Raw genomic sequence first — 24,089 nt, forward strand, 5'->3', positions numbered from 1 at the left:
TTATCTCTTTAATGAAAGCTAAATGGTGTACCTTATGACGTTGTTTGAAGTTGTTTATTGCAGTATGACATAGACAAGACCAAATGGAAAGCATTACACTAGCCTATATGAAGTGTTTTTGCAAAATGTTCTAAAACTGTTTTCATATTTTTTCTTGCAGATATGGAACATTCAAACATGTTCCTCTAGTTGTCATTCATCATTGGCAAGAATGAGTGGAGCACGTGACTCACGTGTTACTTTGTTTCAAATTGGAAACATCTTGGAAGGTGTGACTTGTGCGCTACTACTACAGTGTACAGAATGGGTCAAACGCGCTCTGGTCTCTCGTGCTCCACCACCGCTCCAGGCAAAGCGAAATGGAAACCAACTGAAACAGCCAAACGACTCCCTATCCGCAGATTTACCAGTGAGGAGCGAAGGGGTGACCGGTTTTACAGGAATCTAATAAAAACGAAGCAGTTGCCAGAGGTACGGCTGGTAATCGGATCTGGAAATTCGGAAACCCTTCGTTGTCACGGGCAAGGGAAGTTGTTGAGAGGCCAGATAGAGTCGAAGGTAGTGGACCACACCACCCCGGTCGCCGAATACCCATCTGGAATTCATTATGAAAAGATTCAGGCTCTCGATGGTGACGCTGTGAACAAGGGAGCGGCCGACTCGTCCTTCGATGCGACGGGCTTGGATACACGGGCCAGAGGATTCGACAGAACCGCCTGCGCAGTTACGCAGCGCAGCGGCCCAGAAACAACGGGAGAGGAGCATGTCCGGAATGCCCCGGCTAGGGCCATGGAAAACAAGCCATTCGGATTTGATAAACAGGGTGGGGTTGCCTCTGAGGTCAGGGCAGTATCGGGGGCTGTAGCAAGGGATGGTTCAGTCCATTGGCGCACATCTGGCGAGGAGAATTTAAGAGAGGCTCTGGCATCACTGACCTTGCGTTTGGACGAACCTCTGACAAGTGGCGTGTCAGAACCGATAGGGTATGATATACCCCACACAGAGGTAGAAATGACCAAATCTAACTTTCTCAGTGCTTCTTGTGACCCCGAAGCTGACAGGAAAAATGACCAAAACAGTTGTCCCGTTGAGTCGGGGAACCAGGAGGACCCCTCGACCAACTCTCCAAAACAGGTCCAAAGTTCACTAGGTAGCCAAAGTTTCCCCGGTACTATCCCAAAGCTTATTATAACCAGAGATCCAAGCCCCAGTTGGGCCAAGGAAACACTAGATCCAAGGACCATGGGACTCGGAGTCGGTGGATCATCGCTGGACCCACACGCCGATGATGAATCTCCCTGCTCGGACAGTGGCTGCGGAGGCTCCCCTGCGCTAATGCGCTTTCGCCGAAAGCTCTCCAACTCGTCCTCCGCCGGCTGCTTGTCCTCCGCCTCGTCCTTTGAGGAGTCGGAGGATGACTTCACCGGCAGCGACATCGAGTCCAGCCTGTCCCCAGTCATATGCAACACGCTGGGCAGCCCCGACGAAGGCATGGGGGTAAGTGTGCCATACTTTTATTTTTTACTGTGCGTAAAATGTGGTGGAGGTCTGCTGACTAGAGTGTTTTTCTTCTGTATGAAGTTGCATACAAAAACACACAGTAGTATTATGTTAAACTCCTTGGCTATAATCGGTCCTAAATGTTGACTAGAAGTGCCATAGATGGGCTCATACTTAAACACACATAGGCCTATTTACTTTCTGTACACAAATAGTGTTGCATACTCTCTATATAAACTCCCAGTAATTTATTGGGTAAATTCTCTTTATTTATTTGTATAGCTTGCAGTATATTCGCCATTAGTCTGCACCTCTACACAAAATAATGTATCTGGGTGTATGCCAGCTCATGCTTTTTATTAGACTACTTTCTGTACACACACACTTCCACGGTACAGTTGTAGCTTACTCTATGCTCTCATGCTATTGATATAAGGCAAAATATTTTTTCATTTATGCAGAAGAGATGCACTATGATTGAAATGATACCATAATGCGCAGAGCAGACATTCACTGATAATGCATGTTCCAGTACCACAACCCCATTGTTGTTTACTTACAGACTCCATGTCAATAGCACACACACACACACTCAAAAACACAACTTGGAGACTGAGGAATTAACAATTCTCGATGTCAGTGTTTGTGTCAGATCTACTCCTAGAAAACGTCTCTGTATCTCACTCACGTCACATACACTAAGCCGCCAAGCCCCTGTGCTCCTACCACAGGGTGTGTGGTGAATATTAGGTTAATGGCTGTGTCAAGGGTCAAATATTTCACCCTTGACGCATATGTCGTTTTAGCCTGAAGGAGTTTGGAGTGCAATTGTATTTACCCATAGATCAGAAAGAATCTAACTGGTGTCCCCGCACATTGACTCTGTACCGGTACCCCCTGTATATAGCCTCCCTACTGTTATTTTATTTTACTGCTGCTCTTTAATTATTTGCTATTTTTTATTTTTTACTTATCTATTTTTGACTTAACACTTTTTTTTGTTCTTTCTTTTCTTAAACACTGCATTGTTGGTTAAGGGCTTGTAAGTAAGCATTTCACTGTAAGGTCTACTACACCTGTTGTATTCGGCGCATGTGGCAAATACAATTTTATTTGATCAGTTGGGTGTAAACAATATGATGGAACTCAGCTGGCCTATCAGAGGGCTAGGTGAACTTTTGGTGTCTCTTACATAATACACCTAAGCCAATAAATAGGGCCTTTATTGGTGATCGGTGAACCTTTGACTCCTGAGTGACTCTTTACCCATGACCCCAACCACTATGACCGTTAGCTATGATTGTCACTAATGAGCTTGGCTTGATAAACATGGGGTCATTTGCTGAAACCCAAGTTGTTCTTGTTTTGTCCAATGTATGATCCAGCTCTAACCTTTTACAGTGGTAAATGATGATGTTTCCCTCCCCAGTCAGAGGCCTTTGATGCGCCCTGACCAGAAATGCTTGGAATGACATGAGCTCAAAAACAGGATGTCTTTCCTGGAAATGGACCAATTGAAACGCAGGCAAGCTCTCTTCCTGAACAGGAATGGTGTGAATCCTTGAAGTCACCACTGAGAGAGACTGTGTGGAAATACTAGAATTTCTACATGTTACATATCACCAACACACACATACTTTCTCTCTCTCCCTGTTACTTTCTGTCTCTCTCTGAGTGCAGAGTCAATGTTGTAATCAATGTGTCTTTGTTTCATGAGAGAAACTACTTCAGGAGAACATCTGTTCAGTCCTAATTTCTTCATGTCTAGTCTCTGAGATGGAGATGGTCTTCCAAATAATACATAATGACTGATCTATTTAGGTGACATTGATGTGTAAACTCACTCTCACATTGTGTCTGTGCTCCAGTGGGTTTCTATGCTGTGTGTGTGAGTCAATGTGTGGAGAGAGTGAGACTTAAGAAAATGTACCCAAACATCCTGAATTCAGCACTTAGCCATAGCTCTCTCCCTTGCTCACGTTCATCCTACTTTGTCTTGCTCTCTCTTTTCCTCAGACATTTGCTTTATCTCTTGTCTTGCTCTCTCTTTCTTTATCTTCTGTGGGTCCAGATATTTCCATATCTGTGTATGTGTCATCCTTGTTAATGTATGAATGTAGTCTGGATGAAAGGGGGTATGTCAGCAGTTCCCATGTTATAGATCCCACGCTACTGTTATGATTGAATATCTGGAACATAGTGAAATACCAAGGAGTGAGTGACTGTACTGGGCATCCATTTTGGATCTAGCTGGTGTGATACGGTAGCACTGAGGGGAGTGTTGTGGTAATATTAGGGCCTTGGTTGTTATTGGCTTACCATATGCTTTCAAAGTGTGGCCAAACCAGTTGTTACACTTTGCTCAATGACGTACATAGTAGATACTTGCCTGCTCACACTATGCATATTCAGAGTTTAAGGCACGCAATCACACACTACACACTCTGCCATCTTGCATTCACAGCTCAGTGTGTCATGGAAAATTGGGCTGAAGGCAGTTGCGTTGCTAGGCGACCTCATTGCCAAATATGGTGCAGTTTCTATTTTTTTTTCATTTTCTCTCCCTCCCTCTCTCTCTCTGGTCTGTATTTTGAATGTAACGGCTTACATTTTTCAAATGACTTTTAACATATTTTCATAGTCTCTCTTTCTGTCTGCATCATCCCTTCATTTCTCTGACACTATCTCCCCCCCCCCTGTTTAGCCTTGCAGCACGGCATAAGGTTTTCCCCTGATACACAGGCAGTGGAACAGAACGCAGAGGAAAATATAGATAAGTGGAGGAGTAGTGATAAAGTACTATCCCTACACACACACATGCACATACACTCTACAATATACCCCACAACACATACAGGCTCATACAGTGCATACAGCACATACTCCATGTGCACACACAAGAACCAACTCGAACACAAACTCACATTATGCAACTCACAATCGCAAAGTTGCCGCACTCAAACCTGCATACACATACAAACACTCACCCATACTTGTAAGTGTTCACAAAAGCATTAAAACACACATTTGTATCAGCCTTCTGTTTTTTATGTTAACTGGGTTGTGGTTGAGCTGTGCTGCTAATGCCAAAGAGAGCAGAAGGGAGGGGATTTGGTTTACATGTAAACCAGGCCTGAAAAATAATAATAATAATAATAATATGCCATTTAGCAGACGCTTTTATCCAAAGCGACTTACAGTCATGTGTGCATACATTTTTACGTATGGGTGGTCCCGGGGATCGAACCCACTACCATGGCGTTACAAGCGCCATGCTCTACCAATTGAGCTACAGAGGAGCAGCATCACACCTAAAAGTAAGACGTCCTCCAGCGATTTTTGAACTTTTCCTGTTGAAAAGCGATATCCCAAGATTTACTTAACAGAAGGCACATCTCAGTAGGTGGTCCAGGTAAGTAATGACATAGCACAAGTGTGTGTGTGTGGTTTTTTTCTTCCTCATTTGTTCTCTGTTGTTCCTCAAGCAAGGGGGAAGGCCATCAATCTGGCATCACAGATTCCGATCAGACCAACTTCTTGAATGGCCTACTCCTTGAAGTTTGCAGTTGTCAAAAAAAAAAAACGATTTTGCGCAACATTTTTTTGACCCTTTAGTGTGTGTACTTTACTGTATTTATACGTGGGATATCGCTTTTCAACAGTAAAAGTAAAATAAATTGTTGGACGTCTTTCAAGACTACAGCAGGGACCCACTGGTGTTGTGAGCACTAAAACAGGGAGTACCCCCTTTATAAATCAAAAGCTATTCATAACAGCTACATACCTGTGTTTGACTCTCGCTCTCACTCTCTGTCTCTCTTTCTCTCTGGGCTTACATACTGTATGTTTGAGGAATTTCTCAGAGGGACAAAGAGAAACAGGACAGCGGAGGAAGGGTTTAGAAGGAGCTATTGGGGAGTACTCTAGTGGATTTCAATTTTTCTTTATTTAGTCAGGATAGTCCACTCAGTAACAATTGCCACTGTTTTCCAAGGAGTCCTGGGTTCCATAGAATCAATACAAACGAGAGAGAGAGCAAAACTGTGCTTAGTGGTATTTAGAAATGTTATTTTCCTCCTCTGAATATCTAATCTAGTAATTCACTTTGGCTCCAGCATGATGACTCCCACAAAACAGAATTGGCTACGTTAGGTAGATGTATTTAGCATCATACTCACACACTTGTGCCTTTGCCCCACTATTGCTCTCTCTCTTTCTCTCTCTTTTCTGTCTGTCTGTCTCTGGATTTACATTAGTAAAACATGTGTGGATATTTCAATTTAGCTAACAGAGCAAAAATGCTGTCTGCTGGTATTAAGGTCCTTCTTGCAGGAACATGTGGTTGGGAAGAGCCATTCTCTTTACACTACTCAGGGGTATGTGGGGTAGATGTCTCCCACACTATCTCCAGAGCTATTGTAGGAGACATCTCTCGTAGAGAGATTTTGAATCGAGATCCCTCTTTACACTATAGAAGTATATTACCTGGGACTAGTATGTGTCGTCAAAGTAGTGTAGAGTAAAGAGGCCATTTCTCTCTGGGTATTACAGTCATGTTTGTCACTGGGGACTCTGGCTTTCTGAGGACACAGGCTCAGGACAGGCTGCTGGAGGGATTAGAGAGGGGGAGAGACTACTATAAGCAGATTGTGAGAGGAAGAGTGGAGGACTCTGAAATCGAAAGACAGTTGGTGTGAGAGAGGGGAAAGAAACTTGGAGAGGGAAAATTGACAGTGGGAGGCAGAGGTCATAATAAACCTGGGGAGAGGGAAGTGACATATTAGTGAGAGGAGGGAGAGTGACGAGTTAAAGAGCGAGCACGAGATGGGGAGGGAGGGAGAAGAGAACACCAGGGAGATAGAATATCAGGTAGGGAGACGGTGGTACAGTAAGAGAGGAGTGACAAAATGCTGCTGAGAGGACAGAGATGATGAGTTGGTGTTAAAGAGAAAGCAGAGAGAGAGAGAGAGAGAGAGAGAGAGAGGGAGAGGGAGGGCTCAGTGGGAGAGGGATTATAGTGTAACCTCATACAAGAGGGGATGTTCACCAGAAAACACAAGTTAACAAAGCCAGGCAATTACATTGGCTGATTGCTAATGCTGCAGGGCTAACTGAGGGACAGATCGACGGGCTGTAGCTAAATGGTAGGGCTAAATGCTCATGCTAGGCTAACAGAGTGACATACAGAGAGGGGCAAGGCTAAATGCTAACCCCGCTAGGCTAACTGAGGGACAGTCTGATGGAGCGCCGGATGCACGTGGAGGTCACGTTTGGAGACCCTGTGCTGATGGTGCGGAGTGTGTGGGACTGGCTACGCTCTCACCTCCTCTCTGTGTCTGTGTCGGTCTGCTGCTACACTACTGCTCCGTCTGCCAAGAGATGAGACCGAGACCGAGACAAACAGATTAGACATACTAGATTAGATATACTGTTGGGAAGAGCTGAGATGGAGATGGATGTCAACAGGTGAGGGCAGGCTTAGATACAGTACATTATAAACTGGGTGGTTTGAGCCCTGAATGCTGATTGGCTGAAAGCCGTGGTATATCAGACCGTATACCACAGGTATGACAAAATAGCAATATAACAGCAATAAGGCACCTCTGGGTTTGTGATATATGGCCAACATACCCCGGCTAAGTGCTGTATCCAGGCACTCCGCGTTGAGTCGGCTGAACAGCCCTTAGCCGTGGTATATTGGCCATATACCCCCCCCCCCCCCCCCGGCCTTATTGCTTAAGTATAGTATAGCTAGGTCAGATGACACTGGTCTTCTATAGTCATAGATATAATATACTTAGGTGTGGACAGGTGAAGAATGTCCTTGTCCTTGTGGGCATGGATGTAGTCAGGACCACATTGTCAAACTTTGCAAATAAAAATGCCACGAATAGAGCCGACGTGATTCCTTATTCTACTTGTCAGAGAGGCATGTTTGTTCTACATAGCATATTTATATCTGAACATTCCAAAATGTTGCATCCTGCTGAATGCACCCCTTGTGTACATCCAGTATATAAGGCTGTCTTTCTCTCTAGGATTAGATATGAGGTGGGCAGGTAAACAGTCTCTCCTCTCTCTGTGCTGATCCACACAGGTATGTGTGTAGGTGCTGCTACATACCCTGTCCTCTCTAGTTGAGGCAGGTCTGGACAGGTGAGTTACAGTGAGGGGAAAAAAGTATTTGATCCCCTGCTGATTTTGTACGTTTGCCCACTGACAAAGACATGATCAGTCTATAATTTTAATGGTAGGTTTATTTGAACAGTGAGAGACAGAATAACAACAACAAAATCCAGAAAAACGCATGTCAAAAATGTTATAAATTGATTTGCATTTTAATGAGGGAAATAAGTATTTGACCCCTCTGCAAAACATGACTTAGTACTTGGTGGCAAAACCCTTGTTGGCAATCACAGAGGTCAGACGTTTCTTGGAGTTGGCCACCAGGTTTGCACACATCTCAGGAGGGATTTTGTCCCACTCCTCTTTGCAGATCTTCTCCAAGTCATTAAGGTTTCGAGGCTGACGTTTGGCAACTCGAACCTTCAGCTCCCTCCACAGATTTTCTATGGGATTAAGGTCTGGAGACTGGCTAGACTACTCCAGGACCTTAATGTGCTTCTTCTTGAGCCACTCCTTTGTTGCCTTGGCCGTGTGTTTTGGGTCATTGTCATGCTGGAATACACATCCACGACCCATTTTCAATGCCCTGGCTGAGGGAAGGAGGTTCTCACCCAAGATTTGATGGTACATGGCCCCGTCCATCGTCCCTTTGATGCGGTGAAGTTGTCCTGTCCACTTAGCAGAAAAACACCCCCAAAGCATAATGTTTCCACCTCCATGTTTGACGGTGGGGATGGTGTTCTTGGGGTCATAGGCAGCATTCCTCCTCCTCCAAATATGGTGAGTTGAGGTGATGCCAAAGAGCTCCATTTTGGTCTCATCTGACCACAACACTTTCACCCAGTTCTCCTCTGAATCATTCAGATGTTCATTGGCAAACTTCAGACGGCCCTGTATATGTGCTTTCTTGAGCAGGGGGACCTTGCGGGCGCTGCAGGATTTCAGTCCTTCACGGCGTAGTGTGTTACCAATTGTTTTCTTGGTGATTATGGTCCCAGCTGCCTTGAGATCATTGACAAGGTCCTCCCGTGTAGTTCTGGGCTGATTCCTCACCGTTCTCATAATCATTGCAACTCCACGAGGTGAGATCTTGCATGGAGCCCCAGGCCGAGGGAGATTGACAGTGATTTTGTGTTTCTTCCATTTGCGAATAATCGCACCAACTGTTGTCACCTTCTCACCAAGCTGCTTGGCGATGGTCTTGTAGCCCATTCCAGCCTTGCGTAGGTCTACAATCTTGTCCCTGACATCCTTGGAGAGCTCTTTGGTCTTGGCCATGGTGGAGACTTTGGAATCTGATTGATTGCTTCTGTGGGCAGGTGTCTTTTATACAGGTAACAAACTGAGATTAGAAGCACTCCCTTTAAGAGTGTGCTCCTAATCTCAGCTCGTTACCTGTATAAAAGACACCTGGGAGCCAGAAATCTTTCTGATTGAGAGGGGGTCAAATACTTATTTCCCTCATTAAAATGCAAATCAATTTATAACATTTTTTTGTTGTTATTCTGTCTCTCACTGTTCAAATAAACCTACCATTAAAATTATAGACTGATCATTTCTTTGTCAGTGGGCAAACATACAAAATCAGCAGGGGATCAAATACTTTTTTCCCTCACTGTAGATAATCCTTCTACAGAGAGAAATATATCTGCTTTTGCATTAGCCAATATGGACGGGTCTGTAGGCTGGGTCAGGTGTGTATTGGGGACATTAGGTCCAACACAAGATCTGATTGTATCTTTATTTGACCAGGTTTGTGACACCTAGGATCTGTCTTTATTATGAAAAGCTGTAATCATGTCGTGGGTGTTAATAAGGTGCTCTGAGTTGATGTTTCTATCTGGGCTAAGGCGGTGGTAAGCCAGGGGGATTTATGATGATGGTTGCTGTCTGAATAGACATCAGGGCTGTAGCTCAGTAGGTCAGAGTTTCACAACTGTTAGTTTTTGACCTCATGAACAGAGCTTTTGTGTTCCTCTTGCAGACCGCATTGACGTCCAGAATGTCACTGCTGACGTGTGTGTGTTTCATGGCTGCTATCATTGACAGGGGCCAGACACATTCCCAGCATTCCAAGAGTGTAGTGTAGGATGAAGGGAAGGAAAGGGGGAGGGAGGGGGCAAAGGGACAGAGCCCTGCTGTTAATAGTGGAGGAGAGGGAGGAATATAGAGGGGGATAAGGATGACAGCGGGAAGCAATGAGTGAAGGCAGGAGAGAGGGAGTGATACTGTGAGGAAGGGAAAAGTATGGGGATTACGAAAAGAAGAAGTAAGGGCAAAGTTTGGGCAAGAGTGAGGGAAGGAGAAAGAAGATCAAGTGAGAGACTCCGTATCATCATTCTCCTCTCCAGGGTCATTCAGGTCAGGTAATAATGGAGGTGGAGATGGGAGGAGGGGGTGAAATCTAATAGAGGGGATTGAGTTACGTCTGACCTCCCCCTGGCCATTCATTAAGCTGTCTGGGCTGAACTGCTGGAGAGCGAGTGAGTGGGAGATAAACGAGTGGATGAGAGAGGAGTGAAAGAGGAGACGGTAGCCGTTTAGAAGGGGTATAGCTCTGCTTTGCTTACCCATTCCTCTCCAGACCCCCTTGAGTGACACCCATCACCCAATGCTCAGCTCAGAGAGGGACAGAGAGCGAGAATGATAGACAAAGTGATTGATTTAGCTGAAAGCCCCCTGCAGATTAGTGCTGTGCTACCTTGGAGTTAGCTCATCGCTCACCTGTCACATTTACCTCTGCCTCTTTGCACTTTTCCTTCTGTCTCGAAAGGAAGGGGCTTTGTCTTCATTTTGCAATGTTTTCAATCTGGCATGTCTGCAAGTTTCAAGTTTTAATGTCAAATGCACAAGTACAGTGAAATGCCTTTCTTGCAAACTCAAAACAATGCTATAACTAATAACAATGTATTATTAAAACAAAAACACAAGAAATAAGAATAAGAAATATGAAATACACAATAAAGTAAGTAAGTAAGTAAGTAAGTAAGCAACTAATATACAGGAAATATTTAAAAGGTCAGTTCCGATACCATATTTACATGTGCAGGGATACTGGAGTGATGGAGGTAGATATGTATTGGCGTAAGGTGACTAGGCAACAGGATGTAAGATAAATAGAGTAGCAGCAGTTTGTATGTGAGTGGGTGTGCGGTTGTGTAGAGTCAGTATAAATGTATGTGTATATTATGTGCGAGTGAGCAAATGATGGAGTGAGTGTTTGTGTGTGTGTGTTGGAGTGACAGTGTGTGTAAGTGTGTAGGGCCCTGTGAGTGTGCATAGACAGTGCAAATTCTGAAAAAAAAGGTCAATAAAGATGCTTGGGGGTAGAAGCTGTTCAAGAGCCTGTTGATGTCAGACTTGATGCACCGGTACCTCTTGCCATGCTGCTGCAGAGAAAATAGTCTATGGCTTGGGTGGTTGGGTTCTTTGCCGATTTGCCGGGCCTTCTTTTCACACCGCCTGATATAGAGGTCCTGGATGGCAGGGAGCTTGGCCCCAGTTATGTACTGGGCTGTCCGCACAACCCTCTGTAGCGCCATGCGATCGAGGGCGGTGCTATTGCCATTTCAAGCAGTGAAGCAGCCAGTCAATATGCTCTCAATGGTACAGCTGTAGAACCTTTTCAGGATTTGAGGGCCCATGCCAAACCTTTTCAACCTCCTATGCGTGTATGTTTGGACCATTTTGAAGTCTTTAGTGATTTTGGACACCAAGGAACTTGAAGCTGTCTACTTGCTCCACTGCCGCCATGTCGATGTGGATGGGGGCATGCTCCCCCCCCCCCCCCCCCTGTTTCCTGTAGTCCACGATCAGCTCCTTGGTCTTGCTAACGTTGAGGTAGAGGTTGTTGCTCCGGCACCACACTGCCAGGTCACTGACCTCCTCCCTGTAGGCTGACTCATCGTCGCCGGTGATCAGGCCTACCACTGTCGTGATGTCAGCAAACTTGATAATGGTGTTGGAGTCGTGGGTGAACAGGGAGAACAGGAAGGGACTAAGAACACACCCAATGTTCAAGAATGGCCTTTTTCCATTTATTCAGATTACAACCTCTCACTTTCAGTTATTTGAAAAGGAAATAATCTCCCAAATATCACTATTTCTAAAACAAGCCATAGAAAGTTGGTTGCCTCAGTTTTTATGATGGCAATTTGCATATACTCCAGAATGTTATGAAGAGTGATCAGATGAATTGCAATTAATTGCAAAGTCCCTCTTCGCCATGAAAATGAATTTAATCCCCAAAAAAAACATTTCCACTGCATTTCAGCCCTGCCACAAAAGGACCAGCTGACATCATGTCAGTGATTCTCTCGTTAACACAGGTGAGAGTGTTGACGAGGACAAGGCTGGAGATCACTCTGTCATGCTGATTGAGTTAGAATAACAGACTGGAAGCTTTAAAAGGAGGGTGGTGCTTGAAATCATTGTTCTTCCTCTGTTAACCATGGTTACCTGCAAGGAAACACGTGCCGTCATCATTGCTTTGCACAAAAAGGGTTTCACAGGCAATGATATTGCTGCTAGTAAGATTGCACCTACATCAACCATTTATCGGATCATCAAGAACTTCAAGGAGAGAGGTTCAATCTTACTGTATGTATATACAGTTGAAGTCGGAAGTTTACATACACCTTAGCCAAATACATTTAACCTCAGTTTTTCACAATACCTGACATTTTAATCCTAGTAAAAATTCCCTGTTTTAGGTCAGTTAGGATCACCACTTTATTTTAAGAATGTGAAATGTCAGAATAATAGTAGAGTGATTTATTTCAGCATTTATTTATTTCATCACATTCCCAGTGGGTCAGAAGTTTACATACACTCAATTAGTATTTGGTAGCATTGCCTTTTAAATTGCTTAATTTGGGTCAAACTTCCAAAAGCCTTCCAAAAGCTTCCCACAATAAGTTGGGTGAATTCTGGCCCATTCCTCCTGACAGAGCTGGTGTAACTGAGTCAGGTTTGTAGGCCTCCTTGCTCGCACACGTTTTTCAGTTCTGCCCACAACTTTTTTTATAGGATTGAGGTCAGGGCTTTGTGATGGCCACTCCAATACCTTGACTTTGTTGTCCTTAAGCCATTTTGCCACAACTTTGGAAGTATGCTTGGGGTCATTGTCCATTTGGAAGACCCATTTGCGACCAAGCTTTAACTTCCTGACTGATGTCTTGAGATGTTGCTTCAATATATCCACATAATTGATGCCATCCATCAATATGAAAATGTATGCACTCTGGATAAGAGCGTCTGCTAAATGACTAAAATGTAAATGTTAATCTATTTTGTGAAGTGCACCAGTCCCTCCTGTAGCAAAGCACCCCCACAGCATGATGCTGCCACCCCTGTGCTTCACGGTTGGGATGGTGTTCTTCGGCTTGCAAGCATCCCCCTTTTTCCCTCCAAACATAACGATGGTCATTATGGCCAAACAGTTCTATTTTTGTTTCATCAGACCAGAGGACATTTCTCCAAAAAGTACAATCTTTGTCCCCATATGCAGTTGCAAACCATAGTCTGGCTTTTTTATGGTGGTTTTGGAGCAGTGGCTTCTTTCTTGCTGCGCGGCCTTTCAGGTTATATCGATTTATATAGGACTCGTTTTACTGTGGATATAGATACATTTGTTCCTGTTTCCTCCAGCATCTTCACAAGGTCCTTTGCTGTTGTTCTGGGATTGATTTGCACTTTTTGCACTAAAGTACGTTCATCTCTAGGTGACAGAACGCGTCTCCTTCCTGAGCGGTATGACGGCTGCGTGGTCCCATGGTGTTTATACTTGCGTACTATTGTTTGTACAGATGAACGTGGTACTTTCAGGCATTTGGAAATTGCTCCCAAGGATGAACCAGACTTGTGGAGGTCTACAATTTTTTTTCTGAGGTCTTGGCTGATTTATTTTCATTTTCCCATGATGTCAAGCAAAGAGGCACTGAGTATGAAGGTAGGCCTTGAAATACATCCACAGGTACACCTCCAATTGACTCAAATGATGTCAATTAGCCTATCAGAAGCTTCTAAAGCCTGTTTAAAGGCACAGTCAACTTAGTGTATGTAAACTTCTGACCCACTGGAATTGTGATACAGTGAATTATAAGTGAAATAATCTGTCTGTAAACAATTGTTGGACAAATTACTTGTGTCATGCACAAAGTAGATGTCCTAACCAACTTGCCAAAACTATAGTTTGTTAACAAGAAATTTGTGGAGTGGTTGAAAAACAAGTTTTAATGACTCCAACCTAAGTGTATGTAAACTTCTGACTTCAACTGTATATACACATATATATTTGCAAGAAAAAAAAACATATGGGGGATTGGAAGTGATGCAGACAATTACATTGATGGAAGTTACAATCTATCTGCAATATTAAAGCTGATCTACACCCTAAAAAAAAGACACTAAAGAAAGAACACACCCCTGTGGGGAACCCTGTGTTGAGGGTCAGCGTGGGGGAGGTGATGCTGCCTACCCTCACCACCTGGTTTCGGCCCGTCAGGAAGTCCAGGATCCAGTTGCAAAGGGAGGTGTTCAGACCCAGAGTCCTAAGCTTGGTGACGAGCTTGGAGGGGATAATGGTGTTGAACGCTGAGCTGCAGTCAATGAACACCATTCTCACATAGGTATTCCTCTTATCTAGGTTGGTGAGAGCAGTGTGGAGAGCAATTGAGATTGCGTCATCTATGGATCTGTTGGGGCGGTATGCAAATTGAGTGAGTCTAGGGTGGCTGGGTTGGTGGAGTTAATGTGTGCCATAACCAGCCTCTCAAAGCATTTCATGATTACAGAAGTGAGTGCTACAGGGCGGTAATCATTGTGGCATGAAGCCTTAGAGTTCTTAGGAACAGGGATGATTGTGGTCATCTTAAAACATGTGGGGATTACAGAATGGGAGAGGAGAGGTTGAAAATTGTGAGTGTGAATGTGTCATCTGCTCTGAGGTAAGGGTTATGTTTGGGTTAAGCTGGTAAAGAGCTTTAGAGCTCGGAAGTCTCTGTTGGCATTGACCAGCCACGGGACTATTAGGCTTACATGCCTGCTCTGTGTCTGTTCTTTACCATGTATTCAGTACAACTTCAGGGCCCGTATCCACAAAGCGTCTCAGAATAGGAGTGTTGATTTAGGATCAGTTTGCCTTTTAGATAATAATGAATAAGATTTATATGGACATATCCTAGATCAGCACTCCTACTCTGAGATACTTTCTGAATAGTCTTTTTATCACTACTCTTTCCTCGCTCTGTATTCAACACAAAATTACAGCAGTCCAGTAGAAAGAATGTGTGAGTGTGGAGTCAGACAGACAGACAAACATTTGGCTGGGGTTGGTTGGTTGTACTTGGCTGTAGTGTAGTGGGGCATGCATTCTTTCGTGGTCTGAGGATTGTAAATGATCATAGAAGACTGGCTTATGATACCCTGTCCTTCCACTGAATGACCTTTGATGAGGACCTCTGCCTCCCTCTTCTTTCTATTGTTGTCTCTTTCTCAAACGTTTTGTCTACCTTTTACGCTCTCCTTCTGTCTCTCCATCTGTCTCTCTCTGTCCCTATCGCTCTCGTTCGCTCTCTTTCTCCCTCCTGTGATTTCCCACACACGTACATTATCATTTCCTAGTCAGTGACGTGTGTGATCGATACTGTGTTCTCCTCTCTGCTTGCTTGCGTCAAAGCCCCTTGCATAGTGACCTTGCTGTATTTTTCCAATAAAGATAAACCAACTCTACATACACATTCACTGCACATACACACCTTCACAGATACTCAAGCAGACTCACAGCAAACCCACACACTCACACAGTGTTCCTGTGTAGGCCAGGGGCGTGTTTTCTGTTGTTGTGGCACCAGTGTGATGGTTCTGGTCAATGTTTTGCGAATGAGGGCTGTGAGAAACGTTGTGTACCTGGCCTTGGCTCAAACGGGCTAGGACCTCTCACGCTCTGCCTCCTGTCGAGTCTGCATAAATGTCTGTGTGTCTTTAGATCATTGGTTTTCACACCATTTTTACCAACCTCTCAAATGGTCTTATGACCCACTGATAAGCGAGACAACATTTCTATCCAGTTTTCTGCTGTGGCCAAGTAGGAATGAGTCGGGACAACCATGTGTAAACCACTAGTTTAGCCGACTGGTGGTGTGTAACCCATTTTGTTGCTTCTCTCCATCCAGACCAAGCCGTGGCAGAAGCTGAAGACTATGGTGCACTGGTCTCCCTTCATCGTGTCCTTTAAGAAGCGCTATCCCTGGGTGCAGCTCGCTGGGCACGCAGGTATACACCACTCCCTTTCACTCTCTCTGTTTCTCTCTCCCTCTCTTTCTCCCTCTCTCTGTTTCTCTCGCTCGCTCTCCCTCCCTCTCTTTCTCTCCCTGCTGGCCTCTTTCTTTCTTTCACACCCTCTCTCTGTACTCGCGCTCTCTCGCTCAGTATTTCTCACTTTCTTTTCCTCTGTCACTCACTTTCCCCCCTCCCTCCCTCCTCTCTCGTAGGTAACTTCCATGCGGGGGAGTATGGGCGTTTGTTGAAGCGCTACTGTGAGTGTGAGCAGCTGTGCCTGTCGAAGCTGATGGGGGAAACTCTGCGGCCCTACGTCCCTGGCTACTACGGCGTGGTGCAGCGGGACGAACAGGACTACAACCTAATGGACGACCTCCTGGCTGACTTTGACTCTCCCTCCATCATGGATTGCAAGATGGGCAGCAGGTGAGAGACCAGGGGAAGAGTTAGGTGTTTTAGTACTGAGCTGGAAAAGTATAGGTAGAATCTACCACACACCCAAAACCGATTAGTGGAAGGCGCTGGAGGCAAAATGTCAGTCGACCTTCATCAGAGCAAAACGAATTCCTGCACGCCCTGAGGCTCTCCAGGACCAATGCTGGAGAGGAGATCACTAGTGTTAGATAACTCAGCTGTTAGGGTTAGTGGGCCAGTTCATTATCTGTCTTCCCTGTCCTATCAGGACTTACCTGGAGGAGGAGCTACTGAAGGCCAGGGAGCGTCCGCGGCTCCGCAGGGACATGTATGAAAAGATGGTGGCCGTGGACCCCGGGGCCCCTACGGATCAGGAGAGGGCCCAACAAGGCATCCTGAAGCCCAGATACATGCAGTGGAGAGAGACCCTCAGCTCCACTGCCACCCTTGGCTTCCGCATCGAGGGCATCAAGGTCAGGGGGCACACTGGGTTCAACTGGGCATCAAAATATAATTTTTAGTGTTTCAAATGTAGGTGCCCAATAACTTGTTCCTGGTCACAATAATAAGACAAGGAAATGTGTGTGATCTGTCCAAACTCAAAAATATGTCACATAAAGCTTACTTCATTTTAAAAAAATGATTTTCACTGCATCAATAATTAGACTAAATACTGTTGTTTGTTATTTGTGCTGTGCAGAGAGCGGATGGGACATGTAACACCAACTTTAAGAAGACCAAACACACGGAGCAGGTCATGCAGGCCCTGAGAGATTTTGTGGATGGGAACATTCAAATCCTGGTACGTGTTTCTAGAGGGACATTTAGTCGGGTGGCACATAAGGGAACTTGAGTTCTAGGGGGACCTACTCAGTCCCTTCAGATTGACCGTCTGTTTGACTGTTTGTCTCCCCTTCTGCTCTCTCTGGTAGAAACTCTACCTGCAACGTCTGAAGGAGCTGCGATCCGTGCTGGAGAAATCACAGTTCTTCAGAACACATGAGGTAACACACTCACTCACTCACACCCTATACTGCTTCCTACTTATCTATACCCATAGTACTCTGCTTTACTTACTGGTGGTAAATTAAGACAATATTTACAGTAACGTTCGGTATGAGTACTTTCCCTCAACAAACCTGTTTGCTGGGTTATGATTCAATGTGATTGATATGAACATGATTCAAATTCCTTATTAAAGCCGCAATATGTAACTTTTTGGGCTACCTGACCAAATTCACATAGAGATGTTAGTTATAGATCTGTCATCCTCATTGAAAGCAAGTCTAAGAAGCAGTAGATCTGTTCTATGTGCACTATTTCTATGCTTCCCGTTCTTAAGTTTCATTTTTGCATATTTTACTTTCAGTTTTGTACACCAGCTTCAAACAGCTTAAAATACAATATTTTTGGTTATGGGAAATATATTTCAAAGTGGTTTAGATGGTACAATGAATCTGTGCACTATACATGCTTGTTTTGTCACATAAACTGAAATTAGGCGAACTATTAGAATTTTAGCAGCCAGAAATGGCAGAGCGATTTCTGCGTAGTGCAGCTTTAAATCACAAACAAACACTCACACTGACATACTGAACTCAACTGTCCTCTTTTCTCCCAGGTGGTGGGCAGCTCCCTGCTGTTTGTGCATGATGCGTCGGGGCAGGCCTGTGTGTGGATGATAGACTTTGGGAAGACGGTGCCTGTGCCTGCCCCCCTCACCCTGGACCACCGGACCCCCTGGATGGAGGGCAACCACGAGGATGGCTACCTGTGGGGTCTGGACAACCTCATAGACATCCTCAGTACCATGCTCCCCCCCAGCCCCTGAGAGAGAGGGCTGTGTGTGAGAGAACAAAGGGATGGCCTGGAAGAGAGAGAAAGAGGATGGAGAGAACACTCATCCTAGTCAGAGCGGAGAATGTAGGTGGGGGCGAACAGATGATACTGGTCATTACCCAAACTAGATGTGAGACTGGAGAGATGGAGGGAAAGGATAGGATGATGACCGTGAAAGAGAGCGAGGGAGCACACGGAGCATGGTGGACACTAGCCAGAGTGAGGAAACCTGTCCACACAACCAGTGGTGTGTCCACCGTCATCAACTTCTCTCATTATAAGAGCTATGACGTCAACTATCACTGCCGCGCGCAGACACAGACACACGCACACTACTCTTCCTTCATATTATCACAAGTATGATGATAATGTAGTGAACTTTTCCAATGGGATATATCCTCCTCAAGTGACCTTAGAGGAGCAATGGAGAACATTTTATTTTCACTATGGACCACTTGACTTTATGCTTTTAAAACGATTTTATATACATGTCAATACTAGAAACACTGGAAAACATGTATATTTTAAACTTTACCTGGTGCTTAGCCTTTTAATGTAAATACAGTTTTATTTTATTTGTTTGCCTTCACAAATAGCCTCTTTACTCTTTGTAATTTTTCTGTGCCTAGATTGTGGGATTGGAGGTAGATTTTTTTTTATTTGAATGTTATTTATTTTTTAAAGTTTGCTGGAGAGTTGACCCAAGGTATGAACTGATGTTTGTAACATTATATTATTTGTAAATTGGATTGACACATGGTGAAAACTGGAGGCTGTTGTTGATTTGGCTCTGTCTGACCCGCGTGGTGTCTGATTGGCAGCATTGACCCAGCAGATAAACTAACAGTAGTTCCTAACCAGGGGTACTAGGACCCCTGGGGGTACTTGGTCTATCCACAGGGGGTACTTGAGAATATTCATGAGACCATAGGCCTACTGGTAAAATGCACATGATGGGGTACTTCAGGTGTACTCCGGGCAGAGCAAAATTCAGTTGGTGGTACAGTAACCGAAAAGGGTTGGGAACCACTGAACTAATAGATGGGATGAATGTTTTTTCTTCTTTACTTTCACATGACTTGGTGGTCATGGCTAACTAGACTGTGTTGCACAAATGGGTTCCTCACAAAAGCCATTGATCAAAGCTAGCCCTGCCTCTGTGTCTCTGAATATGAATTCACTCTGGTGTCCCAGGTTCTTATAAGCAAACAATTTTTTGGTGAATGGCAGTTGACTCATCTGCATAATCGTGACCATTATGCCTTCAGTTCGGTTCAATGATACTCAATTTTTCTGGGAAGGGTAACGATTGGCCTGACAACTGAAATGACTAGTTGAACAAGTCACCTGCAATGAATGCGCTACTGTTTGTTATAATGAGACGTTCATCTATACGTCAGACTTTTATATAAACTGGGAAATGTGTATCTGATTTAATATTGAATCATTGATATCAAAGACGACATTGTGGTGACATTTTTTTTTTCTAATTGAAGGAGGATTCTGCATCTGTCATTGTTTGGTACACTTTTTCTTTCAAGGTAATGATGGTTTAACACTACCATTCCTCTGTAAGTTGAGATATAAATATAAAAACAAAAACTCACCCATAATGACAGAGGTCAATTTGATGTGTTTCTGCTGATGACCATATTTGACACCTTTTCTGAACGGTGTCAGGTCTTGTGTCACTGGATTTATAGAACTGTCAGCCAACATTCCCATCCATGTCTTCCTCCATATTCTTCAACAGAGTCAGACAACACTGTTTGTGTATTTGTGGTGTGAGCAGATTTCTCTATCTAGAAAATAGAGGGGCTCTGTGTATGACTGGTATGTGACTGTCAGCATTGACATCATGGAACTGGAATTCTGTTTCTACTGTTGACATCTCTCAAATAATCCACACCATAAAAGCACACATTCTGGAAGTATATATTCTGGAACAATGTATTGTTTACAAAGTATTATATATCTTACGTACCATGTATCCTCTTTATCTTAACCTGACAGTTACAAGCTTTCAGACCGTTTGGGTTGTTTGTGTGTGGCTGAGAGCTGGACTGTGTATTAGGGTAGGAGGTTGGAGAGGTCTAAGATATTTTATAGTTTGGATAAGCCTTTCCTCTGCTGTACTTCAGGAAACAGTGCATTGCAAGATGCTGGGGGACACAAATACAAATGTTCTGAGGATTGAGACTGGTCCTTGCTCTCTTTGTCTAGAATACCATTGATTGTAATAAACTGGAACTAAGAGCTCAAGTCTTTCTAATCTGAAACCCCTCGTCTCCTCATTCTTCAACACCAAACATATTGGAAGTATGAATCCTATTGATGGAAAGGGTTTTTACACTCCCCTACGTATGTATTTGGACAGTGAAGCTACATTTTAAAAATGTGGCTCTATAATCCAGCATTTTTTTTTTGAGATACTGTTTCATATTAGGCGACAGTACAGAATGTCAGCTTTATTTGATGGTATTTTCACACATATGTTTTACCATTTGGAAATGAAAGCACTAAGTATCTAGTCCCCCCATTTCAAGAAGTAATACGCACTTGGACAAATTCACTCCGTGTATTATAGTAGCCAAAAGGTGAGTGAAACAAACTGTAAATGCATCCAACGAGTGTGTAGAGTCACAAGCTTGATGTAGTCATTGCGTGCTAGGTATATGGGACCAAATACTAAACTTTTGACAACTTTAATACACTAAGTGACTTTGTCCAAATACTTATGACTTCTTCACATTGGGGGGACTAGATACATAAAGCGCTTTCATTTCTAAATGGTAAAACAGATATTTATGAAAATACCCTCAAATAAAAGGTGACATTATGTACTGTCGCCTCATATGAAACATTTGATCTCAAATCCAAAATGCTGGAGTATAATTCAAAATACATATGGAGGGGACAGTACAGTATATGGTTCCTGTGAGCATTACATTGTGGAATGACATAAAAGAGCATATCTGATAACTATTTTGCATCATATCCAGAAACACTCATATACACAACATGGTCACGATTCAATGATATTTCAACTATTGACAACAGTAAATATATGTTTATTCTGTGTGCACTTGGAATTGCTTGATAATCAGTATAAATACAGGTAGGTACAGGGTTCTCATCGTATGCAATATTACAGCCTGTTCGACCATGTGAAGTGAATCAAACATTTCAGTAAGGCACAGGGTCCATAGAGGAGCCACAGATTTGGCAAAGGGCCACTTCACATTCAAACTCTTCATTCTGATAAGTAGTATACAGATAAGAACTGTCTTATGATCATCCTCCAGTGTCCTATAAAATAAATTAATGCCAACCCATGAAAACATCCTTAGACCCTTTCATCATGTCCTCTACTTACAGTATTATAGACTGTCATGCTGTCCTGTGTCCAGGCCAATGAGTCACCATTTGTACCATAGCAGTGTTCCAAGAGAGAAGGCCCATGATCACTGAGTCTGCCCCCCAGTGTGGAGCAACACGACCTGGCCTGCCAGCCCAACCTCCACCCCTCCCTTGGGCACCACGTACTGGGTACTGTCCCCAGCCCTCTGGGGATCTATCTCCCTCAGCTGGGCATTGCTTTGGGCTACCTTGTCCAGGCTCCACAGCTGGTAGCGCAGGCTCTTACCCTGCTTGGCCAGGATGTAAGCTTCTCTTGCCCCCACTGTGGGACAGGGGCATGGGCATGAGGGGCTGTCCTGTGGCAGGAGTAGCCAGGGCAGGGTGGGGTCAGGTTGGGTGTGCTCTCTGCTCACGCTGTCCTGGTCCAGACCCAACAAGACACCTGGGAGAGATAGAGAGGTTATAGGAAGGGTCAAATGTCAAGACATGGGTTGTGCGTGTGTGTTGCAGTCAAGGAGCTCCAGTCTAACCTGAGGCCACTGCCCAGTGTGCTCTGTGTCCGCTGCGTTGGCATGGCTCATGGTTGAAGTCCTCGTCATATCTGTGTTTATGCAGTCAAAGACCTCAAACACATACAGTACACATCACATTACTCATATATTGAATAATAAATATTTGCGGTAACAGCTATTACTTAAGAAATGTTGTTGTAAAATGGTCAAATGCATGGTAACAACCTAATAATTACCACTAGGTTACCTTAAGAACACCACCATCTATCAGTACCTAACTACCACTACCTGAGACAGACTAACTAGAGCAGATGGGTCCTTTCGAACAGCCTGAATGTGAGAGAGTATAAAGGATCCGGGATGAGGACGGGTTGCCCGTCAGCCAGGTGTTTCAGGACGGCTGTAGAGTTGTCTCCAGTCATCCCTCCTGACAGGAGCTCAGCCCTGCACTCACACACCTCCTCTGCAAGCATGGCCATGTCTCTAGCTGAATCACACACACACACACACACACACACACACACACACACACACACACACACACACACACACAGTCTCACTAATAGAGTATAGCTCCGCTGGTGTTGTTGAGAGTATGCAGCATAGATGACTAAAGCATTACCCGAGAACATCTCCCCCTGCGCTGTGTAGCCCCTGTCCATCGCTGTCTGGACTATGGTCTCCATGGAAACACTCAGAGGGGGCTGTCGTAGGTGACCTGCCATCCATAGAGCCACCAGACCACATCTACAGGTAAAAACACACACACCTCAGGCAGCGGTACGTACCTTAGGAAGTATAACATGACCTTTAATGACAAAACTACAAACAAGAGACATCAGATTAGGGAAGGAAGATTAATTCACACGTATTAGATCAGTGATTACTTCAATGGAGGAAGGCTCCATTTTGAAAAGCCTAAATAAAGCTTCACGTGACTTACTGTGGGCCGTCTTGGATGAGGGAAGGCACATACTTGTTCAACAGCATCCAGTGCAGGTCCTTCCTAAAACTATGTCAACCAGTAAACAGTCAGCCACACCACAAAACAGACTTTCTTACTGCCACCTGGTAACAAATGAGTTATTGAACAATGCATATATCCCAGTAGTATGTACTGTAGCTTGGTCTTGGTGGGATAGCTCAGCGCGTCCTCTCTTTTCTTGCATTTGTGTTCTATTTGTTGTTGCAACTCCCACAGAATCACTACAGTGCTGCTTTCAGGGACAGAAACGGTTCTAAACTGAATGCCCAGGTGCAGAACACCCCCACCCCAGTGCACTGATTATAAAGGTGGAGAGTGTTACCCAATGTGCAACTGATGACCCCATTCCATAATCTGTAGGACATTTTACATTTTAGTCATTTAGCAGACGCTCTTATCCAGAGTGACTTACAGGAGCAATTACGGGTTAAGTGCCTTGCTCAACGGCACATAGACAGATTTTTCACCTAGTCGGCTTTGGAATTCAAACCAGCAACCTTTCAGTTACTGGCCCAACACTCTTAACCGCTAGGCTAACTGCAGAACTCTTTCAGTGGTTTTCCAACCACCATGTTGGATATCCTGAATAGGCTTTAGCTGCAACGCTTGTCTGATAACTTCTGTTTTCTGTAGACAGCTCGCCTCACCTACTCTCCCTCTGACAGAGCAGCAACCGAGCCTCTGCATGATCCCCCTCGACAGGGGTCTTTCCTGCCGCTATGGCCTGGTACAGCTTCTTCTTGCTTGGCCCCGAGGCAGCTGTAGGTGGGGGTGGTCCTGGTGGTGGTGGAGGAGGTGGATGCTCCATTGAAATACCCTGTCACTGCAGTGCAATTCTGTGTGATAAGAGACTGAGAAAAGGGAATGATAAGGGCTCCACTCCATGACAGGAAGCTATTGAAATGACACATATGACCCACTGATGGAATAAAGTTGCATTAATGATTTAGTGATACATAAAAAAATAAACATTACTGTGTAGGCCTATTACCTGATCTCCTTATTGCTTAACTTACTGTCAGAGCTTCTCCATCTGATGCCATGTCTAGCTAGATATGTTACACCATGACAAA

The 24,089-nt window shown here is 44.3% G+C and overlaps 2 protein-coding genes across 2 annotated transcripts; one reads left to right on the forward strand and one right to left on the reverse strand.

The window, feature by feature from the left end:
• The first annotated feature begins 299 nt into the window (after positions 1 to 299).
• LOC311102102 (inositol-trisphosphate 3-kinase B-like) lies at positions 300 to 20,435 on the forward strand. The gene is made up of 7 exons (XM_084143330.1): positions 300 to 1,497; positions 15,801 to 15,900; positions 16,119 to 16,332; positions 16,589 to 16,793; positions 17,021 to 17,122; positions 17,253 to 17,324; positions 17,942 to 20,435. Exons 1-7 carry the CDS (start codon positions 304 to 306, stop codon positions 18,149 to 18,151), a joined length of 2,097 nt encoding a protein of 698 aa, XP_083999456.1. The 5' UTR covers positions 300 to 303; the 3' UTR covers positions 18,152 to 20,435.
• An 805-nt stretch (positions 20,436 to 21,240) lies between these two features.
• On the reverse strand, positions 21,241 to 24,059 carry LOC311101665 (actin maturation protease-like; the record flags this gene model as incomplete). The annotated part of the gene is given in 8 exon segments (XM_084142812.1): positions 21,241 to 21,961; positions 22,050 to 22,120; positions 22,359 to 22,518; positions 22,654 to 22,778; positions 22,975 to 23,043; positions 23,664 to 23,834; positions 23,836 to 23,867; positions 24,033 to 24,059. Coding segments are annotated over 8 exon segments (993 nt in total). The 3' UTR covers positions 21,241 to 21,623.
• Between the last annotated feature and the right edge of the window lie 30 nt (positions 24,060 to 24,089).

Source organism: Coregonus lavaretus (genome assembly GCF_964263955.1).
Source record: "Coregonus lavaretus genome assembly, chromosome: 26".
Lineage (NCBI taxonomy): Eukaryota > Metazoa > Chordata > Actinopteri > Salmoniformes > Salmonidae > Coregonus > Coregonus lavaretus.

Excerpts from the sequence above, each read along its gene's own strand:
- LOC311102102 (XM_084143330.1), top strand. The coding sequence starts at position 304 with ATGGGTCAAACGCGCTCTGGTCTCTCGTGCTCCACCACCGCTCCAGGC. Across the intron at positions 16,794-17,020 it reads TCCGCATCGAGGGCATCAAG|AGAGCGGATGGGACATGTAA; the intron begins GTCAGGGGGCAC and ends TGTGCTGTGCAG. Across the intron at positions 17,325-17,941 it reads AGTTCTTCAGAACACATGAG|GTGGTGGGCAGCTCCCTGCT; the intron begins GTAACACACTCA and ends CTTTTCTCCCAG.